We start from the raw sequence: 25817 nt of genomic DNA on the forward strand, positions 1-25817 counted from the left end.
TTTCCTCTTGCAACAACAAGGCATTTTCACCCTGAACTGCTGCTCACTGGATAGTTTCTCTTTTTTTAACCATTCTCTGGAAACCCCACGGGAAGCTGTGTGGAAAAATCGCAGTAGATCAGCACTTAAAGAAATACTCAGAGCAGCCCATCTGGCACCAACAACTATGCCACATTCAATATCACTAAAATCACCTTTCTTCCCCATTCTGATGCTCAGTTTGAACTTCAGCAGGTCCTTTTGACCATGTTAATGTGCCTAAATTAGGGGTGGGACTCGATTAAAAAATGATTCAAATTAATTAGAAGCTTTGTAATTAATTAATCAAAATCCATCGCATTTTAATCACATTTCAATATTTAACATGAGAAATATTAATTTAAGTTTGGTTGATGAATCCATCAATCTACATAAGCTTAAGCTTCAAAATTTTGTTTATTTTCCCACCAGTCTACTACACAGACCAATGGGTGGAAGTGCTCCTGTGATAAGCAAACCCCTGAAATTAAATTTCAGAATCATAACTGGATAGTTTTATTCAACATTAATGTCTCACTTAATATAGCTGGAAATTAATCATTTGCTCAGCTGTATTCCTTGATGTTGAAATGTGTTACACTTGTTTTAACAGCTTATTTTTAATTAAAGATTTAAAATTAAAACCAAAAACGTTCTCCGTTTAACCAGCTGCTTTTCCACAGCTGTGCTTCGCAGTCATGGTTGCTAGGCAACATGAGCTACGCTGAGGTGAGGGCAGGTCATGCAGATATGAAGGCTAGACCGTCCAATTTCACAGCCGCTCACTTCCGGCCTTTGCGGTCTTCGTGGGCCCACGTGGAATCCTGAATTTGGACACAGCTCATCATGACCATCACATTGTGCATCGATGTAATCTGTATGCCTGGACCTCGTGCACTGAGAAATGTTCCACGGTGCAAAGGGCGATTAAAATTTTTTAATTCGTTATTTTCCCCGTAATTAATTAATCGAAATTAACGCGTTAAAGTCCCTCCCCTAGCCTAAATGCATTGAACTGCTGCAGTGTGATTGGCTATTATAGGTAGGTATATGCATAAATAGTTTTTTGCATTAATGAGCAGTTGAACAGGTGTGCCTAACAAAGTGGCCAATGAAAATATATAGAATTTGAAGGCAAAGACAAGATTTTTGCCATCAAAACCTCAGTGGCTTCCATTTATTATCCAAATACTATTGACCAGTTAGAGCAGACAAACAATCAATATGAGCAAAAGAAGGAAGAATTTGCCAAACTGCTACTTTGAAACCATCTGCTAATAGATAACAAGTGTTCCAGCTTTCATTAGCTTTTTTAAAAATGTATCTGCATTTGTGAACAATGAAAACCGCTGCACATTTGCTGAATCCTGGCAAGAAGAATCTCATCTTACTGTGTGAGGTAACCAAATATTGAGAGTAATCTTCCCAGTGCAATCAGAATATTAGTTATCAACCGTGTAGGAACTTTTATATAATATGATAGAAATGTGTTTTCATAATATTTGCATATTTTTATGTGCTCAATAATTCAATCATGATATGTGTCATTTTCTACACGTTTATCTGTGTGGTGGAGCCAAACTGCCTGTCTGGGATCTTAATTAAGACTAAGCTGATAAAGGCCGCACTGAAGTTTGTCCTGCGGGTGGTGTATTGGACATTTTAGGAAGACTCAGCTTGTCAGATAGCCTTTGCATTGTCAGACAGATTTTTCATCAATCTAAGCCGGACTTCACCAGCCGCTGCCGTACCTCAGCTCAGCTGTGCTTTGAGCTGAATGTTAATACTTTAAATTAAAATGTGCTCAACTGATTACATTTAACATGTCAGCACGCGCTGCTTGAAGGTAACAATTTGTGTTATTTTGTTTCTGCCACTCACTTGTCCATGTGGTTGTGTCAGTGTTTACAGGCTGGCGAGTAGCTTCCTTGTTAATAAAAATTATGTTCAGCCACTTATCTTGTTCCTGTTGCAGTTTAGACGACTTTGCACACAGAATTTTTTCCACTCTGTCTTTTTTTTTTTATATCAGTATATCCTGCATTGCCCATTATCCCATAATGCCTTTCTCACTTCCTGTACATGTGAAGTCACAGCATGTTCACATTGTTCATACAGCACGTTAACCCTGAGGCTGATGAAAATTCAATCACTAGCTTCAGAGATATCTGTTCATAAATTTAGGCAATATTTTTGAACTCACAATGGAAAATCAGAATACTATACTCCAGTACTCTGATTTGAATTAAATTCATCCTAGAGGCTAGGGGCTAACATATCAGTTCATATTTTAACCCCCTGAGTTCCAAAAAGGGATTTATACTTACAGTATGTGTTTAAGCTACATCATTAACTGTACAGGTAGGTGGAATGACCTGCTGGGCATTACTGCCTGTCGCACCTCCTCCAGTGCCCATGGGTCAGCTCCAAGGTCTTCAGCCAGGTACCACCATTCACCAACGTTTCACTCCTTTACTCCTGGGACGTCTCCTGGTGGCGGAGCAGTGACTCCTTGCAGCTGATGGATGTTTAGCCCTGCAGCCATTGTCTGAGTTAGTCATTTCCCCAGCGCCTGTCCTTCCTCCTTATCCAGAGCCAAGAGCCGCCTTTCTCAGCCTCCTCCAGGTCCTCTCCAGCCTGCTTCCCGGCACTCTGCAGCCAGCTCTTGATATTTGACTTGCCTGCACTCAGAGGCAGCCTTAATCTCCACCTCTAGTGGTACTGTGCGAAGCTACCCGTCAAGGTCAACCGTCAAGTTCCACTCCTGGCCGGGGGAAAAGGGCCTTGGTGTTTCTTTTGGCGTTGAATTTCTTCTTCCCCTGTCCTCTGTGACAAATTTGGTGTGGTCCTCCTCTGGTGGTGGTTCTTTGCTGTCCTGTTGATGCACCTCCAGCAGTTCGGCTAGATTTCTCAAAACCTGGTAATTGCACCATCTATAGCGCCCCTGGGAGAGCGCGATCTTACACGCTTGCAGGATGTGCTGGAGGCTAGCATTGGGAGCATTGCAGAGCGAGCAGCCTTCTTTATTCCCGAACCACTGGTGAAGGTTCTGAAGACATGGAAGCGTGTTGTATGTGGAGCAAATAAGGAAGCTTATCCTTGCCTGTGGGATCTTCCTCAGTTCAGACCAACTGATGTTTCGGTTGACGACCCCTTCCCAGGTTGTCCAACTTCCTTGTTGCCCTTGTGACACCACCTTGATCTTATAACGCTCTTCCTCCATCCTGGTCACCTCCGCCACCGCAATTCCTTCCTCTCTTTGTGGTTGGCTGTAGACCAAAACCGTGGCACCTTTCCCCATCCTAGCCCTGCTCTCCCTGCCTGGACTGTGCCAATTATCTCTTGGTGTTGCAGCCTACTGATAGTTTGGTCCACTTCTGTTTGAGCATTCCACTTCTGGCCAGTGGGAACCTTGGCATTTGCACCCCTTACCGACTGGTCAGTGGACTCCGCAAATATATCATAACTGCAAATCCTCTGAAACCCTACACTGTAACCTACATGTAATCTGACATGCACCTCCCTAGAAACGTAAGTACACATCATGTTGACACAGCCACCAACTACTGTGATTGGCCTGTTCAGTACCATTGATTCCTCTTGTGCTACTTTTTCAGCTACTTTTTTGCCACACTTTATCAGTGAGGGAATAATAATCAGAACCTCAATATAAGGAATCCCAGGTGTCAGCAAATTCCTGCAGGGAGATTTACAAATCATGGACATGAAGGAATGTACAAAGAAGTGTAATAACTTGAAAGAAAAATATGTTTGCCTCTGAAGAAGAAAAAAACAAAAGCAAAACTCTGACCACATCAAAGAGTGGGGATCAGTGAGGGAAAAAAGTGCTGTGGCTGGCACCGCATATAAAACACAAGGACACAAGCACAATGTACGGTGTATCACAAAAGTGAGTACACCCCTCCCATGTCTGCATATATCTAAGTATATCTTTTCATGCGACAACACTGACAAAATGACACTTTGATACAATGAAAAGTAGTCTGTGCGCAGACTATACAGATTTTTTTTTCCAAGAAAAGTCTGTGTTAGCCTTCTTAAAAATACAGCATGGGGCTAGGGTGGGGTTAGTGTTGTCACCTATGAAGATGCCATGGAACGCTGTGTGGATAAACAAGTTTTTTTTTTTTTATGGACCCAAATGTAGGACTCTTGAGGCAGGAATACACTTTAAACAAGCTTTAATGCTTCTTGGTCCAGAAAAATCACAAAGTCCAAAATCCAAAAGGTAACAAGGAGTCCAAACATCCAGAACGGGCTTAGGAAAATCAGCGAACACACCTAACACAGAGATGAAGGCTTAACAATCAAATTCAGTGGAACACTAGGGAAGCTAGATTAAACTGAAACACACAAAGATGTAAATACAAACCAGTACTCAACATGTAAACAGAACCCAGAGCACAAAGGTAAACAGAATTAAAGATCCAAAAAATTAAACCAAGGATACAAAACTAAAACAACTGGGTGAAAGACCCAGGACTTCAGAGGGTTAATGGTCCATCTTGCCTGACAGACCATACACATTGCCTTAAACTCATGTTGCTTGCCTGGATTAAAAAGGCCTCTATTAAAGAGAATTGTTTGTCTTAAGCATTTCCTTTAATATATTAAATTTGATACACCAGCCAAACCAGCATATGGTAATACATCCTTTTATGTTGGATTTCACTCAGCAGTCAGAAGGAAGAAGTTTTTGTTTACTCACTACTTTGTCTTCATTAGAAAAGACAACAGCAGGCAGATGTGGATTTGTCTATGTGAAGCAGGTGGATGCTATCGAGCATCTGCTTTGTCTACACTTCCACACTAGAGAACAAAAAAACAAAAAAGTAGGAAAATTCAGGCCCATGTTGCCTGCTCTTAAATTGCCCCCAAGTTTACAACTTTTCTTTTACACACGTACGTGTAGTTACTGTGTAAAATCCACACAGTTCTCATCACTGTGTCTGGTAAGAGACTTCAGTTAAGAACTATGTGACAAATACGTAAACAGAACAATCAGCTATAAAGCTATAAATCCTTTTTCCTTCCTTTCTCTCTTTAGTTATTTATTTCTTTTGTTCTCCCTTTCTTCTTCCCCCTTTTTTCCCCTTCTTTCTCTCAGGGAGGTAAAATCCCTGTGCGGTGGACGGCACCAGAGGCCATCGCCTACAGGAAATTCACGTCAGCTTCAGATGTGTGGAGTTATGGGATCGTCACCTGGGAGGTGATGTCATATGGAGAGAGACCTTACTGGGATATGAGCAACCAAGATGTAAGTCACCACCTGATTGTCTAAGAGAGAGGAGGGGGGGCTGTCTCCTGTTTCGAGTTCTCACTGATGTCTGTGACTGTTAAATATCTCGTACGTCTTTTCCGGTGTGTGCGTGTGTGTGGTGTTTGGGGGATGTGCTTGTTTGTTTCCTCTGTCACAGCGGGGTGTCTGCATGTCTAGGAAAACACGTGGAAAATGAGGACATCAATTTAAGTGTCACAGAAGTGTTTGTTCCATGAAAATCAGACCAAAAGGCAAAGGATTCTTTTTTTCTCTTAGCTGGTATTGTCTTTTGGGAATATTTCATGGTAGTGACAGCTTTATTCCAATTACCTTCACAGTATGATCAATTTGCTGCAGCACTGCTTTACCTTGTTTTTTTCCCTCTTTTTGTGTCTCCTCGTATCACACTGATGTTTATTAAGTTCTTGGAGATTACAGTCTTCCTGATGTTATTCAGGCTAGAAATTATGTTTTCGTGATCGGTGCACATTTACTATTTACACATTGACACGCTTTATCATAACCGTGGTAAATTTTAAATTGAGAGCTACTGTAAACATTAGTTAATAGCTAAGATATATTCAGAAGACATTGACATTGACATATACAGTAATAATAACATTTTATGTTCTTTAGTTTGTATTTGTTAACAAGTACCACATTTAACTGTGTTTTTTTAAAATAAGAATTTAACTACTGATCAGTTGCCCCACCGTCAAGTTGTCCTTTGGTGTAACTGAGAGAAGTCTAATCTGTCACATATGTATGCTTATTAAATCAGTTATTAAACAATTAGGAATTATTTCACATAACTTCATTGTTTTTTTTAACAGTAAATGTTAGTAAATGACTAGAAAATAAACATTAATTAACCACCACAATTAATGGTTATTATAAAGTGATACCAAAAACGCTAATACTTTCTTTAGACTGAAAATCAAATTTTATCATTAAAACCTAAAAGCGATGTGGTTCAATCCAAGAAAATGAAGGTTCCACGAGACTGGACTGCAGACATTTTTTATTTTTAAGTTTCTGTTCTGAGAAGAAACCTGATACACAGATTATAGTTGAACACTAAAAACTACCTCAAATCACTGAGGCTTTAAATCAAAATTGTAGCTTTCTCTGATGATACGGTTAATGACTTTGACACAAAGGAGGCTGGGGATTTTACAAGCTTCCAATTTCGCTTGAGTCAAAACTTTAAAATACATTTTATTGCTGCAGAAAACCTGCCAAAGCACCACTGAGCAGCTGCCATTTGTGTTTATTACCCGGATAAATATCTTCAATCAGCAACGTTTTAACTGTCTTTTAGAAAATATTTAGAGGTTCCTTTGGTTATTTCTATTCTATACATGACATTTTGCAAACCACTGCTCCTCTCCAATAACAATTCTCTGGCTTTAGACCTTGTTAACTCAGAATATACAGTACGATCAAAAGTTTGGACACAATCGTGAGTGTGTCCAGACTTTTGACATGTTTCTTTGTTAGGTTGACTTGTTTTTGTCGAGGAGTTCATCAGTGGTAAGGTCCCCTCCTAACTAAAAGACTGACACATAAGTCTAATTCACTTCCTCATATTTGTCTGTAGAGCACCATTTCCCTGTGTAGCTTCTATATCACCTTAAACACCTCTTTCCCCTCATTTCACACTTTCCCGTTTCTCTTCCCTTCTCCCCTCCTCCCTTGCAGCTTCTCCCCCATGCTTGCTCCCAAGCAACGGCCTATGCAGCAGTAATGACATAGTCAGTATAATGACAGAGACAGATTTATAATGGCAGAGACTGTGTATAATGATGGGGAAAGTGAGTGTTACCACTAACGAAGGTCTGCTGGGGCATTAACTATGCATGAATCTCACACCCTAAACTCACACATATCACACACCCTGCTAATCCGCACACACACACACACACACACACATGCAAGCAGACATGTGTAAAGGCATGCACACACACACACACACACACACACATGCAATTTCAAAGAACACGGAGCGGTGAAATTGTCAGCGGAGCCACTGCAGGTGCTGTGTTCAACATGAATTAATCATGAAAGAGACCTGTGATGTTTCACTACATTCGCTGCTATTTTGATTGACAGTGGTGCTTAAAGTGAATTTATGCGGCACAAAGCCCGAGAAGTGTGTCGGGGTCAAGTAGAGTTCACTCAGCGAGCAGACAAATCCCCAGCGCTGCATTTACAGTAGGAGAAGCACCGCATTACCTCAGCTTACTGCGAGGTAGACTTCTAAGTACACCGATACAGACTTGTAACTTTACATTTACAGGGAACTGTGACAAAAAAGACACTGAAGTATTATTTCATTCTAGCACTTCTACTGTAGAAGTAGAGATTTGGACACAGAAGCGCAAATCACAGCCAGAAAAGGTGGAGGGAAAACAAAGTTTAGTAGGTCAGTGATCAAAGCAAGGAGAGGCAGAGGAGTCCGAGGGGGCAAAATCTGGCAGGAATAAGTCCAGAAACAGGTAGAGGTCATAAATGGAGGTAGGCAGGATAACAGGACAAAAAGCTGGACCAATCTGGCAGGAATGGAAAATAGAAAATCTGGCAGTACTGTGGTTACAGGGCAGGGAAACAGGAGCAGGTGTGCTGGTGGACGTGGAGGTCAAGTGATGGGGAATAGTGGGTACACACCGGGCATTTTAAACTGATAAATGATGAGTTTGAAGGAACAGTTAAGGCAGTTATTTGTAGACAAATGAGTCTTTGTTTTAGAAGTATCCAGTCATGTGCATGGACGTTTTGAACTCATGGTGGCACCCAACCATTTTTTTTAAATGGCTACCAGTGCACTGGATAGGGTAACATGTATGGTGGTCAAGGTGGCAGAAGTATACTAAACCTCTGATATATAGGGTTTAGGAGTGCAGTAGTAGAGGTAGTTTGTTTCATGGGTAAGCCGTTCTCCTGCTGTAACAAATCCAGACCCTGATGCATGACAGAAGTCACCTTGACTGGGTAGAACAACAAGTTCTCAACAGCTCATCTCCAGGCTGTTCAACTCATGTCAAAGCGGGGAAAGTGACCTGGAGCTGAGTTCTTATGTCGTAAGAACCGCCCATTCCCTGTAGCACTGAGTGATGGTGGGAAGCACCACAGCTGTCAGAAATCCCAGCACTGCCTTTTTTTTTTTCAAGTGCATATTGTCCTTCCCACGAGAGAAGCATATTCCTCCATATCCAAGACAATACGCATCATCTTTGATATCTACCTGCCACTGAGCTTGAAGAGCAAAATTCAAACCAAACACACAGATTCCTGAGACAGTAACAGCAAAACCAAACTCCTCCTTGCTGACACAACTGCACACATAACAACCCCAAACGTGGTCACTGCAGCCCAAGAAAAACATGCTCTAAGCACCCACACCATGAGCCTAGATGAGGAAGCTCCTTGCAGTCACGACAAAGCCGGCACAAGAATCTTTCCACATGCCAGGGTCAGATATGCTTCTAACAGCCGTTAGCATTCCACCAGCCCTTAAGGAAATTGGTGTGCAGCAGTTGCTGATTGCCTTTGGCTATGGGCAGAATCTGAAGTGGATCCTTGTGCATGACCTTTGTCTGTCTCTGAGACTAGAGAAGAGTAAAGGGATTCTCTTCTTTCATGCGTTCACAGGCTGTTTTGTTGTTTCAGCCTTGCCCAGCAAAGGCAAGAAGACAGCTTAGCAGACATTGGGGAGTATGTAATGAGGCATCTGATCTCTTCAGCAAACGCAGCCAGTATCCACCAACAGTGGAGGCTGATGGTGACCTGAAGATATTAGAATTTTTTGTGGTCAAGATACAGAATATTATGGCAGGTCCACTACAGCTGAGGGTGTTGATGATACCAGGTTGGCAAGAAATGGCCATTCCTCCTACTTGAGCAGCTGTACTGCAGCACGTGAGGTACAGTATGCTGCCTAAAATAACAGGATGCATATAAAGGCAGGGAAGAGTGCATTAGCCCCAAACACGGCAGCAGAATTTCTGGACTAAGCTTTCACCTATTGCAGAGAGTTGTCGGCAGCTGTGTGGATGCAGGTCAGAATGTTGCGGGCTCTGAAAATGCTGCATTTTACCTACACAGCACTGTGCAGCTACAGCTTTTAGGACCAAACACATTTTAAAAAATGTTGCTCCAATCTTTTTGAACACCATATATGATTCAATAAATCTGTCTGCTTACCAATTTCCCATTTTTTTAAAATATTGTCATATATATTTTAATTCAATGCCTGCATTTTCATTTGTTAGAAATGACATAGAAAGGCTCTCAAGTTTTTTAGCTTTAAATTTGAACAAATAAAGGTGCACCTCAAAAATGTCTTCAGAACAGCTCTGTCATTTATTCTATTTTCTACGGCTGTTGAGTATATATTAATCCACCTTTTAATTTATAAAGCAAAAAAGATTAGAGTGTGAAAGATGGCAAGAAATGATAATAATTGGATATCTGAAATGGGCGGGAGCTGCTAGAACATGTTTAAAAAATGGTAGATGGCACTTTTCGAACTTGGGGGGCACACAACAATGGGAGTTTTAAACATTACAACCATTGTAATTACAGCTGGGGAGAAATAAAAAATAATAATTTCACAGTTCTGGCACAGGGGGCAGAATAATTTCAGGTAATGGTTACTAAACGTGATATTTCCTTTCTTTGATTATTTTTAGAGTGGCAAGGCAGCTAGTTTTAAATTCTGTGATGTTCTGGATAATTACATTCTGTGTGTCAGGATACTCAAAGGTATCCTGACACATCTAGCACAACCTCTCTGCTCTACAAAATTCCTACCTAAAAGTTTTCACAGGTAGAAAGGAAAAAAAAACTTTGAAAGAGCTTTATCATTCTCAATACCTGCACGGGCGTGATGAAATCAAAAGCTCCTCTGTGTAAAACTACCTGCCTTGACATCTGAGACTGCAGCAGAAGTTACTGCTGCTTAGAGATGAATATCTGGATATACTGTGCGACTGCACGCTGTGTCAGGATGAAGTTCTTAAACGGAAATTGGATCCTCTTAACTAATCTGAGTTTTCATTTGTGTGGTTTTAAATAAAGCTGAACGAGGCAAGATTGTTCTGTAAAAATATACCCGTCTTATCAGCTGAAATCACAAAGGAGCTGTAACACAGAACACGTTCCACTTCTTACCATATGCTGGTCTGCCTGAAGGAAGTGACAAACAGCAGCGAGAGAGATTGACTCAGGGGGCTGATCTTTTTAGCCTTTTGATATGCTGCGCATCACAAACCAGCACCATACTGCGTTCAGTTTTCTGATGTCATTTCACAACATTTAATTTCTTTTAAAGTGTTTTTCTTTTCTCTCTCGCTCTCATTTATATCTCACATTTATGAAAAACTGTCCTAGTATTTCTCAAATTTATACCAAAAATGACCAAATACAAATGCAATACATACAATCTTTAAACAATGTGAATTAGGCCAATGAGCTAACTTTTATATATTGCAATGTCATTTCACCCTGTTAACTTTTGGGCATTGTAGATATAAGAGATGTACTGAGATATCAGTCAAATATCAGTATACCAGCTGATATTGGCCTTGATGATCATAGAATATAGAAAAGATAAATGTAGCTACCATTTACTTGTTACTCATTGTTTTCTGAAGTCCTTTTTTGATGTTCTCTCATCAATGATGGCGGGTGCAAAAAAACCCCAATGTGATGAGGAGGGCCGGGGTCTGCCTATAAAACTGCACACTCATTGGCTACTGAGTTGTGATTGACAAGTCATTAGCCAAAGAGTGTCCATTTTCATACCACAGATAATTGTCCATTTTGAAACATACAGTACTATGACCAAGATTTACAAAATAGACTTAATATTTTCAATATGACCCAAAACAACTGACTGAGCCCATAAACTGCAGGAAAGTATTTACAGAGGTGAAGAGAGAATGCTATGGAAGCTTGTTTTAGAAAGAAAAAAATTGCCATTCATAACTCAAAATTTCAAGCTCTGCCAATGAGGAAGCTCTGTGAGTGATGCCATTTCATTGTTACCTTGAAGCAGATTGCACAAATGCATGTGCACTAAAAATTGGGTAGTGGCAGCATCAGTGCAAATGTATATTTACTGTACCAAAAGTCAAAAGTTTGGACCCACTCAACCATTCATGTGAATGGGTGAGTGTGAGTGTGAGTGTGTGTGTGTGTGTGTGTGTGTGTGTGTGTGTGTGTGTGTGTGTATATATATATATATATATATATATATATATATATATATATATATATATATATATATACACACACACACACACACACACACACACACACACACACATATATATATATATATATATATATATATATATATATGTGTGTGTGTGTGTGTATATATATAACAGAAACTTGGTTGCAGCAGTATGTGTCAACACCCCCAAATTATGGTGTCAACTCTGTCAACAGAATCTTCAAAGCACAGGCCAAGGAGGAGGAGTGGCAGCAATTTTTCTCTCTGGCCTAATAATAAACCAAAGACCTAGACAGAGTTTTAATTCATCTGAAAGCCTTACTCTTAGCCTCATGTACTCTAACTGGAAAACACAAAAAACTGTCTTATTTTTTATATGTCATCTGCCTGGCACTTATTGAGAGTTTCTATATGACTTCTCAGAGTTTTATTTGATTTAGTGCTCAGTTCAGATAAAATAATTGTAGTGGGTGATTTTAACATTCATGTGGATGCTGAAAATGACAACACAACACTACATTTGATTTATTATAAGACTCAATTGGCTTCTCTCAAAATGTAAATGAGCCCACTCACTGTTTTAATCACACTCTAGATGTCATCCTGACATATGGTATAGAAACTTAACATTTAGCAGTTTTTCCTTAAAACCCTCGTTTGCCTGACCATTTCTTAGTAACATTTAATTTTAGAAATAATGGACTACACAGCACTGGAACGACAATTTCAGTACACTAGATGTTGTTCTGAAAGTGCTGTGACAAAATTTTAAAAAATGCTTCCTTCTTTGTTATCTTCTTCAATGCCACATGCCAACACAATCCAGAGCAGCTACCTGAACCTTTCTTTTACAGAGGTTGATTACTTTATTAGTGTTACATCTTCACTGCGTACAACGCCGGATACTGTGACTCCTCTGAAAAAGAAAGCAACAAATCAGAGAGGTTTGACTCACCAGTGTAACTCACAAACTCATGCCTTAGAGCAGATAACTCGTAAGCTGAAGAGGAAAGGGCATTGCACTAACCTAGAAAACCTTTGTTTGGCCTGGAAAAATGGTTTGATGTGTTATATAAAAAAAGCAACTTTGTAAAGCTAGGATATTTTATTATTCTTCACTGATAGAGGGGAAAAAGGAACAACCACTGAAAACCACTGTTTGACACCCCTGCTCTAAACCGTCAGCGTGCCTATTAGACCCCATTGCTACAAAACTGTTCAAAGAAGTCTATTAATTAATGCTACAATTTTACATACATACATTAATATTATTTAGGCAAAAAAACAAAAAGACTTACAAGACTGTTTTTAAGCAACATTCAAAGGAACACTGAGTGTGACTGTGTGACTGAATAAGGCCTCAGAGAGACTGATCAGTGACCACCTGACAGCCTCTGTCACTAGGGAAAAATGTATATTCCCCACACCAGTTGGTGAGTGGTTGATAGAGGTTGCTGGTGGAAATCTTTGCCTTCAAACTAAATGTTTTGTCGAACCATTGCAGCCAATATAACACATTTCAAAAGGCACAACTTTTACTTTCGAGGTGAACAGTCTCCATTTCCAATTTATGCTGCACTTTTCACAGTTTCATGACCACTTAGTGAGTAGTTTGCAAGTGTTTATAGAAAATTTGGCATCGTTCATGCAAGCTACTTGAAACTGTGGCAACCTGTTAGCAACCGAAGAAATCGCAACAAGGTTTTCGGTGCAGCACCATATACCTTTTTGTGACCAGTTTCATACCAGCAACTGCCAGCAACCTCCAGCAAACACTCCCCAACCAGTTGGAGAATGCTAATTTTTCCTTGGTGACCGGTGGTTGCCAGATGGTCACTGACCAGTTTCTAGGCCTGTGGGACTGGGGCCTAAAGCAAAACAATTAATTGCAATTGTAAACCTGAAGCAACAAAACAAGATGCCCAAATGGTTTGTGGAGCTCAATTAGTTATTATTCAATTAAGTTTTGCCATTTTAAAATGTTAGAGATCATTTAGAAGTGCATAACATTGTTTATTGGCTTAAAAAAAAGATATGTTTTGAGTATAGTCAGAACCCAAATTAGGTAGGAGATAGAGCTGGACTCTTTGGAGACTGACCCTTGTCATGTGATAGGTAATGAAAACTCCCTGAATATCCAAGAGCATAAGTTGATGATCAGGTACTGGAAGTGGGAACAAAACAACAACACCAGGAATAGCACAGGTTTAATAAGCCAGATCTTTCTTATTAAACATTGCCAAAGCATCATTATAAAGATACCGATTATATAAGCTTTAATTATTGGGCCTGAAATATGCAGCATGTTGCAGTCTTCTTCTGCAACTATTTGTGGTCATTTGTTTTCTACTCTTTAAATTTCTCCTTTCCCTCTTTGATTCTTCTGCCACGTCCCAGGTGATAAATGCCATAGAGCAGGACTTCAGGCTTCCAGCTCCCATGGACTGTCCAATAGTGCTGCACCAACTGATGCTGGACTGCTGGCAGAAAGACAGAAACGCACGGCCAAAGTTCCCCGATATTGTCAGCATGTTGGACAAAATGATACGCAACCCTGCATCTCTCAAAACTGGCACCAACAACATGGCCCCTGGGTGAGCTGAGATACAAGCTCATTTACATACACAAACACATTCTTCCTATCTTATCCCCCTGTTTCAGTGACAGACCTGGGGTTTTTGTATTGTTTTGTTTTTTTTAACTCCACATTGTCTTGTATCTACTCTTTGCAGTCCTTCCCATCATCCCTTGTTAGACCGTGGAGCTCCAGACCTAAGCAGGGTGAGCTCAGTGGATGACTGGCTGGCTGCACTGAAGATGACCCAGTACAGAGACTCCTTCCTGGGCTCGGGCTTCACCTCTTTGCCGCTCGTCACACAAATCACAGCTGAGTAGGTTTAGCCATTAAATTGCCTCTATTTTTGTCTGTCTGCTTCTCTTTGCCTGAGTCTCACACTTAGCTGATCCTGCCAAATCGGCATCTTTTTTGTTGGAAGACTGGTGGGGCAGCTGGTTGGCTGACTGTGTGAACACTTGTCTGTCTCTCTATAGCTGGCTTACTTACTGCCATCCTTATTTCCTCCACTCTTCATGGTTGAAAATGCTATGAGTGCCATGATATCACAGTCAAATAAATACCAATGTGTCTATGAGGAAATTTTGCAAGGTTTAATTAATGAATGTACCTTCAGTACTCTTTTATTTATTAGAAAGAATGGGCTGATCACTTTTTTCCTGCCTGAAAGAGCCTGTAAAGATGGCAAATATGTGAAGTGAGGTGACTCCTTAATTCTGTTAGACAGCAGCTGAGCCTTTCCTTAATTTTCTATTAGTGAATAGCCCAACAGAGGGTTACCGCCATTACCTTTGACCAAGGCACCAGACCTGGAGCAGGTCCCCATTGTATGCACTTTGACTGTCCACTCCTCTTAAATTGCTAGAATAGGTCAAATGCAGAGGGTAAATGTCACCAATGGGATTAATTAAGAGGATTTTAACACAGTTACAGTGTGAACAAGGCAAAGTTATAAAAGTGAGTAAACTTTAAGATACTTTTCACACAAAATTCATCACTAATGTGGGAAAAATACCTACCTGAAGTCGCTTTATAATTTAGTATTTATTTGGAACTAAAATGGTGGTGTCTTAAATCTTATTTTAAACTTCTGCTTATGCAACATGCCTACTTAGATAGATATTATGTAAGATACAATTAGGTTTATTTGTCACATGCACAGTTATACACAGGACAATGCACAGTGAAATGTATTTTGCATCTGATAGTAAGTAGTTAAAAATATATAAATAAGAATAAAATATGTAATTCAAACGTCACGGCATACAAGATAAACATATATAAATAACTAGGGTTAAAAAATATAAAATTATAGTTGGTATTAAGGGTATGTTATTGCAGCTGTGTCAGTAAGTGCATGGCATGACATAGGCTACGTTCACACTGCAGCCTGAAGTGACCCAAATCCAATTTTTTTTGCCAAACAAAGTTTGTAAATTCTTAACAAGCATAAAACTCAATATTTGGTATGACCACCTTTATTTTTCAACATAGCCTGAATTCTACTGCATTGGCAGTGTATTTTGGATCATTGTCATGCTAAAAAATGAAGTTGTTGCCAATCAGTTGCTTTTCAGATGGTATTGCATGGTGGGTCAAATTCTGACTGTATTTTTCCGACTGAAATGCAGCCCCAAACCATGACAGAATCTCCACCGTGTTTTACAGATGGCTGTAGACACTCACTGTACCTCTCTTCTGACGTCCTCCATACTCACTGATGGGAATTTGAACCAGAAATTTAAAATTTCGATTCTGTTGCCACTGATTTTTCAGTCCAGTCCTTGTGTCATTTGTGCCATACCTCAGCCTTTCCTCCCTGTTTCCCTTACTTGAGAACGACTTCTTGACAGCCACCCTTCCACCTTCTGATGAGGCTTTGGTGAATAGTAGATGGATCAACTGAAGGGCCAGATTCCACTTTGTCTTTTGTCCTTCACTTGTCCATTTTCTTCACATTCTTGAAGGACAGACTGCACACCATGCTGAGCTAATAGTTCTTTGGGAACCACCTTGTTGGTGCATAAATGCTATTTTATTCCTGTCAAACCTTGTCATCTTTGGCATTTTTTTAAGAATCAACAAAAAAAAATGGGAACGTGTTGTGTTTTTGTGGCAGGCTGTTGGTAACATAATACCTAAAAATACAATTGGTTCTTTGCTAAGTTGTCTGTTATGTGAAGGCACAACACTGGTCCATCCTTTGTGTTAGGTGCTCTTTTTATGCTTGAATGATTCATAGGTCAGTGTTAAGCCACTTAATGAACAAACAAACCAACAAAAAACATTCCTGTGAAAATAGTCGGGTACAGGGACTGGACTGAAAATGAGTGAAGAAGCAACCAATGTCCAAAGAAAAACTTCAGAAAGCCTGAACTGTTGCTCAAGACCACTTTAAAAATTACAGGAAAGTCTGGCTCCTTGGAAGCAAAATATTAAAAATGAGGCGTGACTAGCTTTTTACACACAGGCTTAAAGCAAAGTGGGCAACATAAATATAAAATGAATAGTGCATGCTGAATGTAACCTATATGCAAAGCACATATTCTTTTTCAGTGAGTTTAGATAAGACATTTTTGTCCAAATCTGTGATCCTGTGATAGATGGTGTACCTATTAACTAAATTAAGAAAGAAAATTGTTATACAGTACATGGTAATGTAGTGAAAATTCAGAGTGTAACACAGAGTTTGTTTGTTTTTTCTAAACAGATAAAACTTACAGATATCTCCAAACATGCACACAATCACAAAGCTACTCTACTAAAAGGAGGACAGCTCTAAGGATACACTCATTGAATGTTGTGTGTGATTGTGCCAGTTCAAACTGTGGCTGCACAGAACCGGCAGATTGTGGGTTGCGTAAAGCTGCAACCCACAATCTGTTATTTGTTGCAGAAAACCAAAGCCATCCTTACATAAGAACTTACTCAAAAATATAGTTTGTACTTGTCTACTTGCCTTTGTGAAATCAGCACCCCCTTCAAATGCCTTTCAGAGGCTAGAGGTTTTAGTTTTAAGGTTAAAGTCAGTTTTAAGTTAAAGTTAGGGTAGTGGTTTAGCACTCAGTTGTGGTGGTTAAACTTAGAAGTAAGAGACTTGGGAACACATTAATGTCAATAAATGTCCTTTCAAAGTTAGCCCAACAAATGTGCCCGTGTTTGTGTATGTGTGCCCCTGCTCCTACGCACTGATTGGAGCAGGTCGCACTAACTCTTAACTGAGAGGGACTTTTAGCAAAAGTTTAAGAACTGCTCATCTAAACTACTTGGCACTGCACTAAGGCAGGATGTGTGTATGCAGTTTAGGCTTCAAAGCTCTTGGTTGTCATTCAGTTGGGTGATGCCATATGCTACAAAACTGAATTGTGAATCCTTTGCTTTGCTTTGCTTTGCTTTGTGGTGTTTGTGCTGAAATGTTGAAAAAAAAAAAGTAAAAAAGATAATTCCAGCACAGGCGTCAGCCAGTCAAATCACATTTATTCAAATAATTCAGCCAATCAGATCACTTTATATACCGAGAGAGAGAGCGAGGTAGCTGTTTGTGAATTTCGATATCAAAATGAAGCAGAAGTTGATAATTGCAGTGGGTAATCATCACATATTATATAACCAAAGTTAGTAACAGCTAGCTCTGCTAACAGCTTATCGAAGCTCGGTTAGCTAGCCTCGTAAAGTGAGTATTTGTTGTTGCTATGACAGCTGTGCCAGCAGAGATACCACCTAAACCTCAATCATGCTCACCATTATGTTTCCTACAATAGACCTGCCATAACTTAAGTGGTTGGGATATAACAGTGTCGCAGGACTTTATGATAGCCTCTCCCATATCTTCCCTTTTAGTTAAACGCAACCTGCTATTCTGTCATTATTTAATCAAAATGGTTAGAAACAGACCCTACTGCATGTTCAAGCTGTTATGGGTACTGGCACCTTTTCTTTCCCAGTTGGAGAACTGCTCATGTTTACTGTACTGTTGATTTAGTGGTTTAAAATCCCACACACAGCAGTTCCAATGATACTCATTTTTACTATCACTATCCTTTTTTGATAATAAAGAAAGACAGAAGGGGGAAGTGGGTGGGTATGGTCAGCATGCAGCAAAAGGCTCTAACCCAGACCACTGCGGTGAGGCCTACCAGGTGTACTACAAGGAGTGCTCAATTTATTTTTGATTTTTGTTAAGATGACAAAACCTCATATCTGTATCTGTGTTTTTCCAGAGATCTGCAGAGGATCGGCGTGTCACTTGCTGGCCACCAGAAGAAAATCCTGACCAGCGTGCAGCTGATGAGGCACCACGTCGATGATCAGTCTCCCACTGAATCTGTGTAGCCATGCAGGGGGAGCCGCAAGGTCTGAAATAGTCGACCTGTGTGCAGTCTGTGAATGAGCAGGCTGTCTTATACTTCCGTTTTTAAGCTCATACAATTAAGTTTGCTGCTTTTGGGGATCTCAATCACTTCACGTGCTTTTAAACAATCATTATGACCATTTGTGTGTCTGCATGGACAGATCCGTCCTTCGGTGACAGGACAGACCTCTCTCAATTCACTGTAGATGCTTTACAGTCACATAAAGTAAAAACAAAAATAGGCAATGCCATGGGAAAAAAACGACAACAAAAAAAAAACAAAAAAAAACGTACTGACCTTAGTGACCATGGCGCTAAAATCCCAACCCCCACCCCTGTCCCAACATGCCAACATAACTGTAACTTTTGTCACCGAAATCTAGAAACCATTTTAACCATCTTGACTGACTAAAGGAAGATTTTTATGTAAGGACACAAAACACTCGACTGTGAAGAAGAAAGTGGCTGAGCAGATGTTTTATATGAAGGGGCGCAAACCAGACCGAAAGACTGACAAAGGGTCTTTAAAAAGTGTTTCAAAAGACAAGACGCACAGCGGGTTTGTTATCTCCAGCGTGCGCTGAGACTACTTCGGTGTGTCCCTAAAAATTGCTACCATTTGAATCCTGACAAGAGCCAACAGTTTAAATGGGACCTTTTTAAAAGCTATCTTCATATTGAAGAGTTTGTACATATTTTGATACGGGATATTTTTTTTCCTATTTGCTCATTAGCTCTTGCTTTTGCTAACAGCAACAGACAGTTCAGTGTCACTGGAGTATTTGCGACTTCTCAATGATTCTCTTCCCCGCCTGAATCATCACTGGATCAAACTTTGAAGTACTGTGGACTGCAGACAAAAAAAAAAAAAAAGGTTTTAGTGTTTTGTTTTTTCTGGGGTTTTTTTGTACTTTCCACGCAGCCATGAAAAGATAAACTCTTTCATGCAGAGTGCTAGCAAGGCCTGGCCTACTTAAAGTACTTAATTCAGAGAGAACTCATAATGGGTGATGTTTTACAATCAGCACAAATGCCCGCTGAGTAAAGCCAATTACAGATCAAAAAAAATGGCAAGTTAAAGAAATATTCAACCCATAGCAGCGTCTCTCCTCTGAGCGAGGAATCAAAGCACGTGCATGCTTGGTGGTGTAGAAGAATAAAGCAGCTTAAGACTGCGGGTACTGAGTCATTACCAACTACCGAGATGCACCTGTTGTGAATGCGCTGCAGTGTCCAGAGAATCTTTAAAGGCAAGGAAGGTATCCAGCGTTCTTGTGATTTGGCTGCGAATCCTTACGCTGACTGCCAGTCAAGCATTAATCCAAAGCATGAACCAACTAGAAAACCAACGCTCATGTTCTGTCCACGCGTGGAACAAATCTTCCTGTCTGTAAACTGTATGGCTGCCGTCCAGATGGCACTCATCGCTCAGCGGAAGGCAGCCACGCAGGGCTCTTTGTTTTCATTCATTTTTCTTATTCATCGGCTGCCGGACATGTCGCTGTCAGAGCCTGTTTTGACAGTCTCATTTCCCGATTGACATCTCTAGATTAATACTGCCGTGTCAGTTTGCAGATGAGATGACAGGAAATGACCTATCCGTGTTCTCATCTGTAGACTGCAACCTTTTCCCACGTCGGGCCGTGCATGATGCGCGCACTTTTGTGACACGTCAGGGAAGAAAAGATGAAAAGATAAAGTGGAATACCGCATGCTTTCAGTGAAGAGGGAAATTGGTGGCTTATTTATCTTTTCTTTTTTTTCCTTTTTTTAACTACTTAACACTCGTCCTAACAAAATATGATATAAAGAAGGCCTGATCTCACTTCAGGGCACACTGGTGGAGAAGCACTGGGAGATCTCTTTTATCTCAGCGCTGAGCGGATTACCAGCTGTGAAACAACAGCAGGCTCACTCTGCCTTCAGCCCCAAACCTCCGGTCATGCGTGTGCGCGGATTACCCGTCAGCACCTCTGATTGGATGTTATGATTTGTATTTGTCATCCGCTGCGAGCCAGGCTCACAATGACAGAAGTGACAGTTGTTTGCTTTTAACACGTTTTTACTGCTGCATGGCTCTTACAAAACGCTATGTTTGTGTTTGTCTCGCACCACCGCTCGCCACTGCCGGGATGCCCCAAAGTCTTTTATTTATGAACATTGTGACATTGAGGGGTCTGCGGCTGGTTTAAAAACCCCCCAAAAAACAACAGCAACAACAACAACTCAGATTCTCCGAAACTCTACTCCGATGGTGCGGCGGCAATTGCATTTGTTGCCTGGCAACAGCAGCTTATTGAGCATTTTATCAGGAAGTATTGAGATCAACTGGGAGCGTGTCAGTAGTTCAGAGGCATAATTCGTTGTGAATAGATGCCTGTGGAAAAACAGTTTCAGTCCTGGCTCCGGGGTTTAATAAAGAGCGAGGCAACTAGTGCGCCTAAAAGCTCATATTGAATGCCACCTAAGAAAGGGGGGGGGATCATGCAGAGGAAATGAAAACTATCAACACAGACAGGCATCTTGCTGCGTTATGTAACATCTGTAGCCAAGTGTGATGTGTCTGTTCTTTGCTTCATGTTTTTCTTTGTTCTTAACAAGTGTAAATGTTAGTTTTTCGGAGACTGTGTCAGTGTTTGTAAAAAAAAACAAAAAAAAAAAAACAGTGAAGGCGTAAATGATCTTCGACACGTCTTGTGTTTATGTTGTTGCGTGTCTTGGTTTAAGCACAAGTGATCACCACAGAGGGGATACCTTGAGAAACCTCAGGAGGATGTTTTATTGGTAAATTACGCACAATATAAGATGAACCGCTTTAGGAGTTCATGGAGAGAGCAGGTTTTGATGTCAGTTTTCTGAGTGCAAAGCTAAATCCACCCTAAGAGGAGAGTTCTGAATAAATTTGTATGTAAACAAGTCTAGAGGCAGAATATACAGTCTGATTTTATATAATATATATACGTATAGAGAAGATAGATAGTATAGAATAGAGATATAGAGATATCGAGTAGTATAGAGATATAGATAGAGATATATAGAGATGAGAGAGAGAGAGACGTATAGAGAGAGAGATAAGAGAGCAGAGAAGAGAGAGAGAGAGAGATAGAGAGATAGAGAGAGAGACGGGGAGGAGATGAGAGAGAGAGAGACAATAGAGAAGAGGAGAGACATAGACTAGAGAGATATAAGAGAGATGTAGATAGATATATATATATATATATATATTAGATATATATATATATATATATATACGTGTATATATATTATAGATATATATACGTGTAATATATATTATATATATAGTATATATATGGTATATATATATATTATATATACGTATAGTATATATATACGTATATATATATATATATATATATATATATATATATATATATATATATATATATATATATATATATATGCAGAATACCTGTGTATTCTAGCTCGAGGCTAAACTATATTTTTAAGTTTTGATAAGTTTTGATATCACGCATTTAAAATTTTTCTCATTTTCCTCAGCCTCCCATAGAAAAGTTTTTATTTTGAAAGAAACAGTCCATCCTTGACATTTTTACTATTTTTACACACAAAAAGCGAGCCAAGCTGAGCTAAACAAAGCCAATGAAATGTGATGGTAAAATGAAAAAGGAAAAAAAAAAACACTCCCACTCACTGTCGACTTTTTAAAAGTTTGAAGATGAAAAGTTTCCCTAAGACACTAGCTGTGTCCCAGTTCCATATTACAAACTAATTCTAGTCGGAAAAGTGTGTGCCTGCTGAAAAAGCAACAAGAGGAAGTATAGTCAAAAAACCAGCATGCATGCACAAAGAAATGAAGAAGTATACTGACAGCTTGCTAAAAATGAAAACTAATCATGGATAGCTCTGGGAGCACTGCAGAAAATAAGTATAAAAGACTAGGAAGTTATTTCACACGTGTACATCCAAAGTTTAATTAGCGCTGACATTTGAAAGACCCAGTTTGGTTGGCATGCATCGCTGCGTGTATGGGATCATTTCCTATCAGTACGAATCAGTTAAAGGTGCTCTGTCTAGGGACATTGCTGGCAAAAAACTAAACAAGCTCATCTTTTGCTCCGAGCTTTGGTTTATACCAGGACAACACCATGCCGCACTGCCAAGTCATACGCTTGCACTTTGGTTCAGACACTTCTCCCACTCAGCTTTTACATGTTAAGAATCCAGCTAGTGTTAAAAATGGAAGAATGACCTTGAACAGGGTTTTGAACTCTTGAGTCCTGTGTGATGGCTGGTTTTAAGCAGAGCAGATGGCGACGTTTTTTCCCCCTCTATGTTTGCCTTAGCTATATGTGTGACTTAGCTGGTCAATACTACAAACTACAGACTGTGCATAAAACATAGACGTAGCCACCGGGTCTATAAAGTGGAGGCAGTGCTGAAGTACCTTAACCCTGCATTCTTTCTAGTTACCAGCAGGCAACTCCTGAAATTCATCTGCTTGCTTGTGCTGTGACCTCAGTATACTGATAAGCTTATGGTCTTAATCACTAGTTGAAAGTTTTATTCAATATGATGCAATGTTCATTTAGTAAATTATGGTTCCATTTAGAATAAAATAGACCATCAAGCTGGGTATGCGTGGCTGTATTATGATTGAAAGGTCATGGTTGTTTAAGTAGGTAGTGTCCACTCATTGCTTCTCATACTCTGCTTAAAAAAAAAAAAACCCAGCCAAAATATTCAAGCCAAGTCTTCAGTTTTTTGGTTCCACAAAATGTAGGTGACAGCTCCATGTCCATGTCCATCTTTTATATACAGTCCATATAACAAACCTGTTGGCTGCTGCCGATCAAACATGCTTACTGCCTGAAATGCTCCCCATGTGCCAAAGAGAAGTTTAAGACTGCAGTAGACCCAGCCCTTGCTCTCCTGTTATCTTGTGGATAGCATTCCTGATGCATGCAGACGTTGCTGATACTCACTGCTCCAGTCTGCCTCATAGTCAGACTACTTTTTAATGTCTGCTAATTTAATACTACAGTAGTGTAATAAATGCTCGGCATATCAGTTGCCTTGAGTACATGAGGCAATGCAGCACTTCCAAGCACTACTTCCTGCCTTCGCCTTTGCAAAGCAGCGTTTTCATGCCATCTCACTGGCACCTGGGACAACAGTAAGCCATTGTAGCAATCGCGCTGCCTGTGTCCATTTGTTTTTCTGTGTGCACAAACACAGGAAGCTTCTCATGAAAAGCCAAATCCACAGTGCTGCTGGAGTCTCTTTTTTTTTTAAGTATGTTGATTATTTTTGCATACCAAGTGTGAAAAACATAGACTGCTGTTTTAACGTGATGTGACACTTGTTATTTTGAACATACGTGTTCCATGACGCTTTTGTGTTGCGTTGGCGTCTGCGCCTGTGTGTATGAAACAGCGCCTGATCATTTTGTGAGGAAGAGAATATCTCTGACCACAACCCATCTCATTTGTGAAAACTCCACATTTGATGCAGCTGCAATGCATTCTGCTCTGCTTACTGTCAGCGGAGAAGAAGAAGAAGATGATGATGATGATGATGATGATGATGATGACTCCCCTCCCTCCCCCGAGTCATTCCTGAAGGGTGGCACACATGGTAGCTGCAGACAAATGCCCTCAGTGTGTTATTCTGAAGAACTGTTCTCAAAACCTGACATTTACTGCAGATCTTTAAGATAAAATTGCCTTTCAGACTCCACTGTAGCTGACGCACTATATTCAGCCACTTAAGCACAAAAATAAGAAGTAGACATCTAAACAACAAAGTAGGCCCAGAAATGCAAGGTGAGCCTCCTCAAAGCGCTTTAGGGTGGATTTATCTTTTAATTGCAGTGATTTTTTTTTCTTTTTTTTTTTGAAAGCTGGTCAGAGCGGGCTGCTTTTCTCCCTCTGCTTTTTCTCTGGTGTAATAGATACTGTAGGTGGAGCAGGAGATGAGAGCGTGTGAGTTATGAAGAGAGGGGAAAAAGTAAAAGGGAATAGGTAATAGAAGGGGCAAAAAGAGAAGGGAAGGATTAGCAGAAGAAGAGAGAAACAGGGTGGGGAGAGGGTGGAGGAGCAAAGGCAAAGCTCGACTCGTGTTTGAATAAAAATGAGGCTGGGTGTGGAGAGATTACTCGTTCTCTTTTTGTCTCTCTCTCTCTCTCTGCTCTACCCAGCTGTCCTCCTTCTTCTCCTAATGCCCACAACCTCTCTGAACAACTCACTCTGCTTCCAGTCCACATTTCTCTTTTTGACTAACGGTTTGAAAGCAAGCAGTCGTTCTATGTCAGAAGCACTCTTCTCTCGAGCATTTTGAACTTGCATCTCTTAAGGATATGTTGGCGTGTATTCTTTACATAAAAGTCCCCGCAGTGTTTTGTTGTGGGCTTTCAGCAAGGAATTTATTCCAAAACTCTGGAAGTAATGGGCTTTTCCACGTCTCCACCTGCTTTGCTCCTCAGGCCCAGTCGTTCGCAGCGATTCATCAAACTAACCGCACCGCTCTTTTTTTTTTTTTTTTTCCAGATGTTCAGCAGAAATTAATGGGCCCAAACAGATAAAGTCTGCTGACTTTGGTGGTCCCCTGGCTTTTCCTCTTGCCTCCCTGTGACATATTCAGAAATGTATTTTACCAGAAACTGCTATTTATGTGAAATTCCTCTAAAGAAATTGGATGGATTGCAATGAAATTTGGTTGAAGTTCCCCTCAGGATGAGTTGTAATTAGTGCGGTGACATTGTTACATTTCATAGTGTCATCATTAGATTCATTGGTCCGTTACTTTGGTTCATAACCAAATACCTGAAAAACTACTGCAGTTCACATCAGCCGAGCTGTATTTGGTGTTGCATGCTAGCTAAACTAAACATACCTGATGACCAAGTTCGCGTCATCATTTGGGAACATTATTAAAATGCTAGCATTGGCATCAACCTCAAAACACAGCTGGGCCTGATTACACGCAGAAAGCTACATCCCTGTGCAACTGCAACTGCTTTCTCAACTGCGTTTCAAGTTCTCCAACAAAAGACCTTCCGATTTAAAAGATTGATGGGAGTCTGCAATCCACAAGACTTTCATCCAAGAGATGAGGGTTCAACTCCCATGTGGGGTTATTCCTTTACTTCTTTTTTGACTTTTAAGTTGACTGACTTAGGCACCAAAACTACAGTTTTCACTGAGCAGAAATTACAGGGATGAAGCTAGAACGAAAGGCACAAATATTTTTAATTGCAAGCATATTTGTGAAAGGTCACAAATCCTGGAGAAAATAATTGAAAAGTTGTAAGGGGAATGTACTTTTTTTTTTGGAGAGAGGTCTGCAAGCACGCCTGTAGACTTTTTTTTTTGCA

At 40.2% G+C, this 25817-nt stretch overlaps 1 protein-coding gene across 1 annotated transcript in view; it reads left to right on the top strand.

The window, feature by feature from the left end:
• The window catches only part of LOC115778485 (ephrin type-B receptor 1-like), a 121332-nt gene extending 102888 nt beyond the window's left edge, over positions 1 to 18444 (top strand). The window contains exons 17-20 of the mRNA XM_030726524.1: positions 5147 to 5296; positions 13935 to 14131; positions 14270 to 14428; positions 18333 to 18444. Of these exons, the coding sequence (XP_030582384.1) occupies positions 5147 to 5296; positions 13935 to 14131; positions 14270 to 14428; positions 18333 to 18444 (618 nt within the window). The remainder of the gene's footprint in view (positions 1 to 5146; positions 5297 to 13934; positions 14132 to 14269; positions 14429 to 18332) is intronic.
• Positions 18445 to 25817: the final 7373 nt, after the last annotated feature.

The sequence above is a fragment of the Archocentrus centrarchus genome, chromosome 4 (assembly GCF_007364275.1).
Source record: "Archocentrus centrarchus isolate MPI-CPG fArcCen1 chromosome 4, fArcCen1, whole genome shotgun sequence".
NCBI classification, from domain to species: Eukaryota; Metazoa; Chordata; class Actinopteri; order Cichliformes; family Cichlidae; genus Archocentrus; species Archocentrus centrarchus.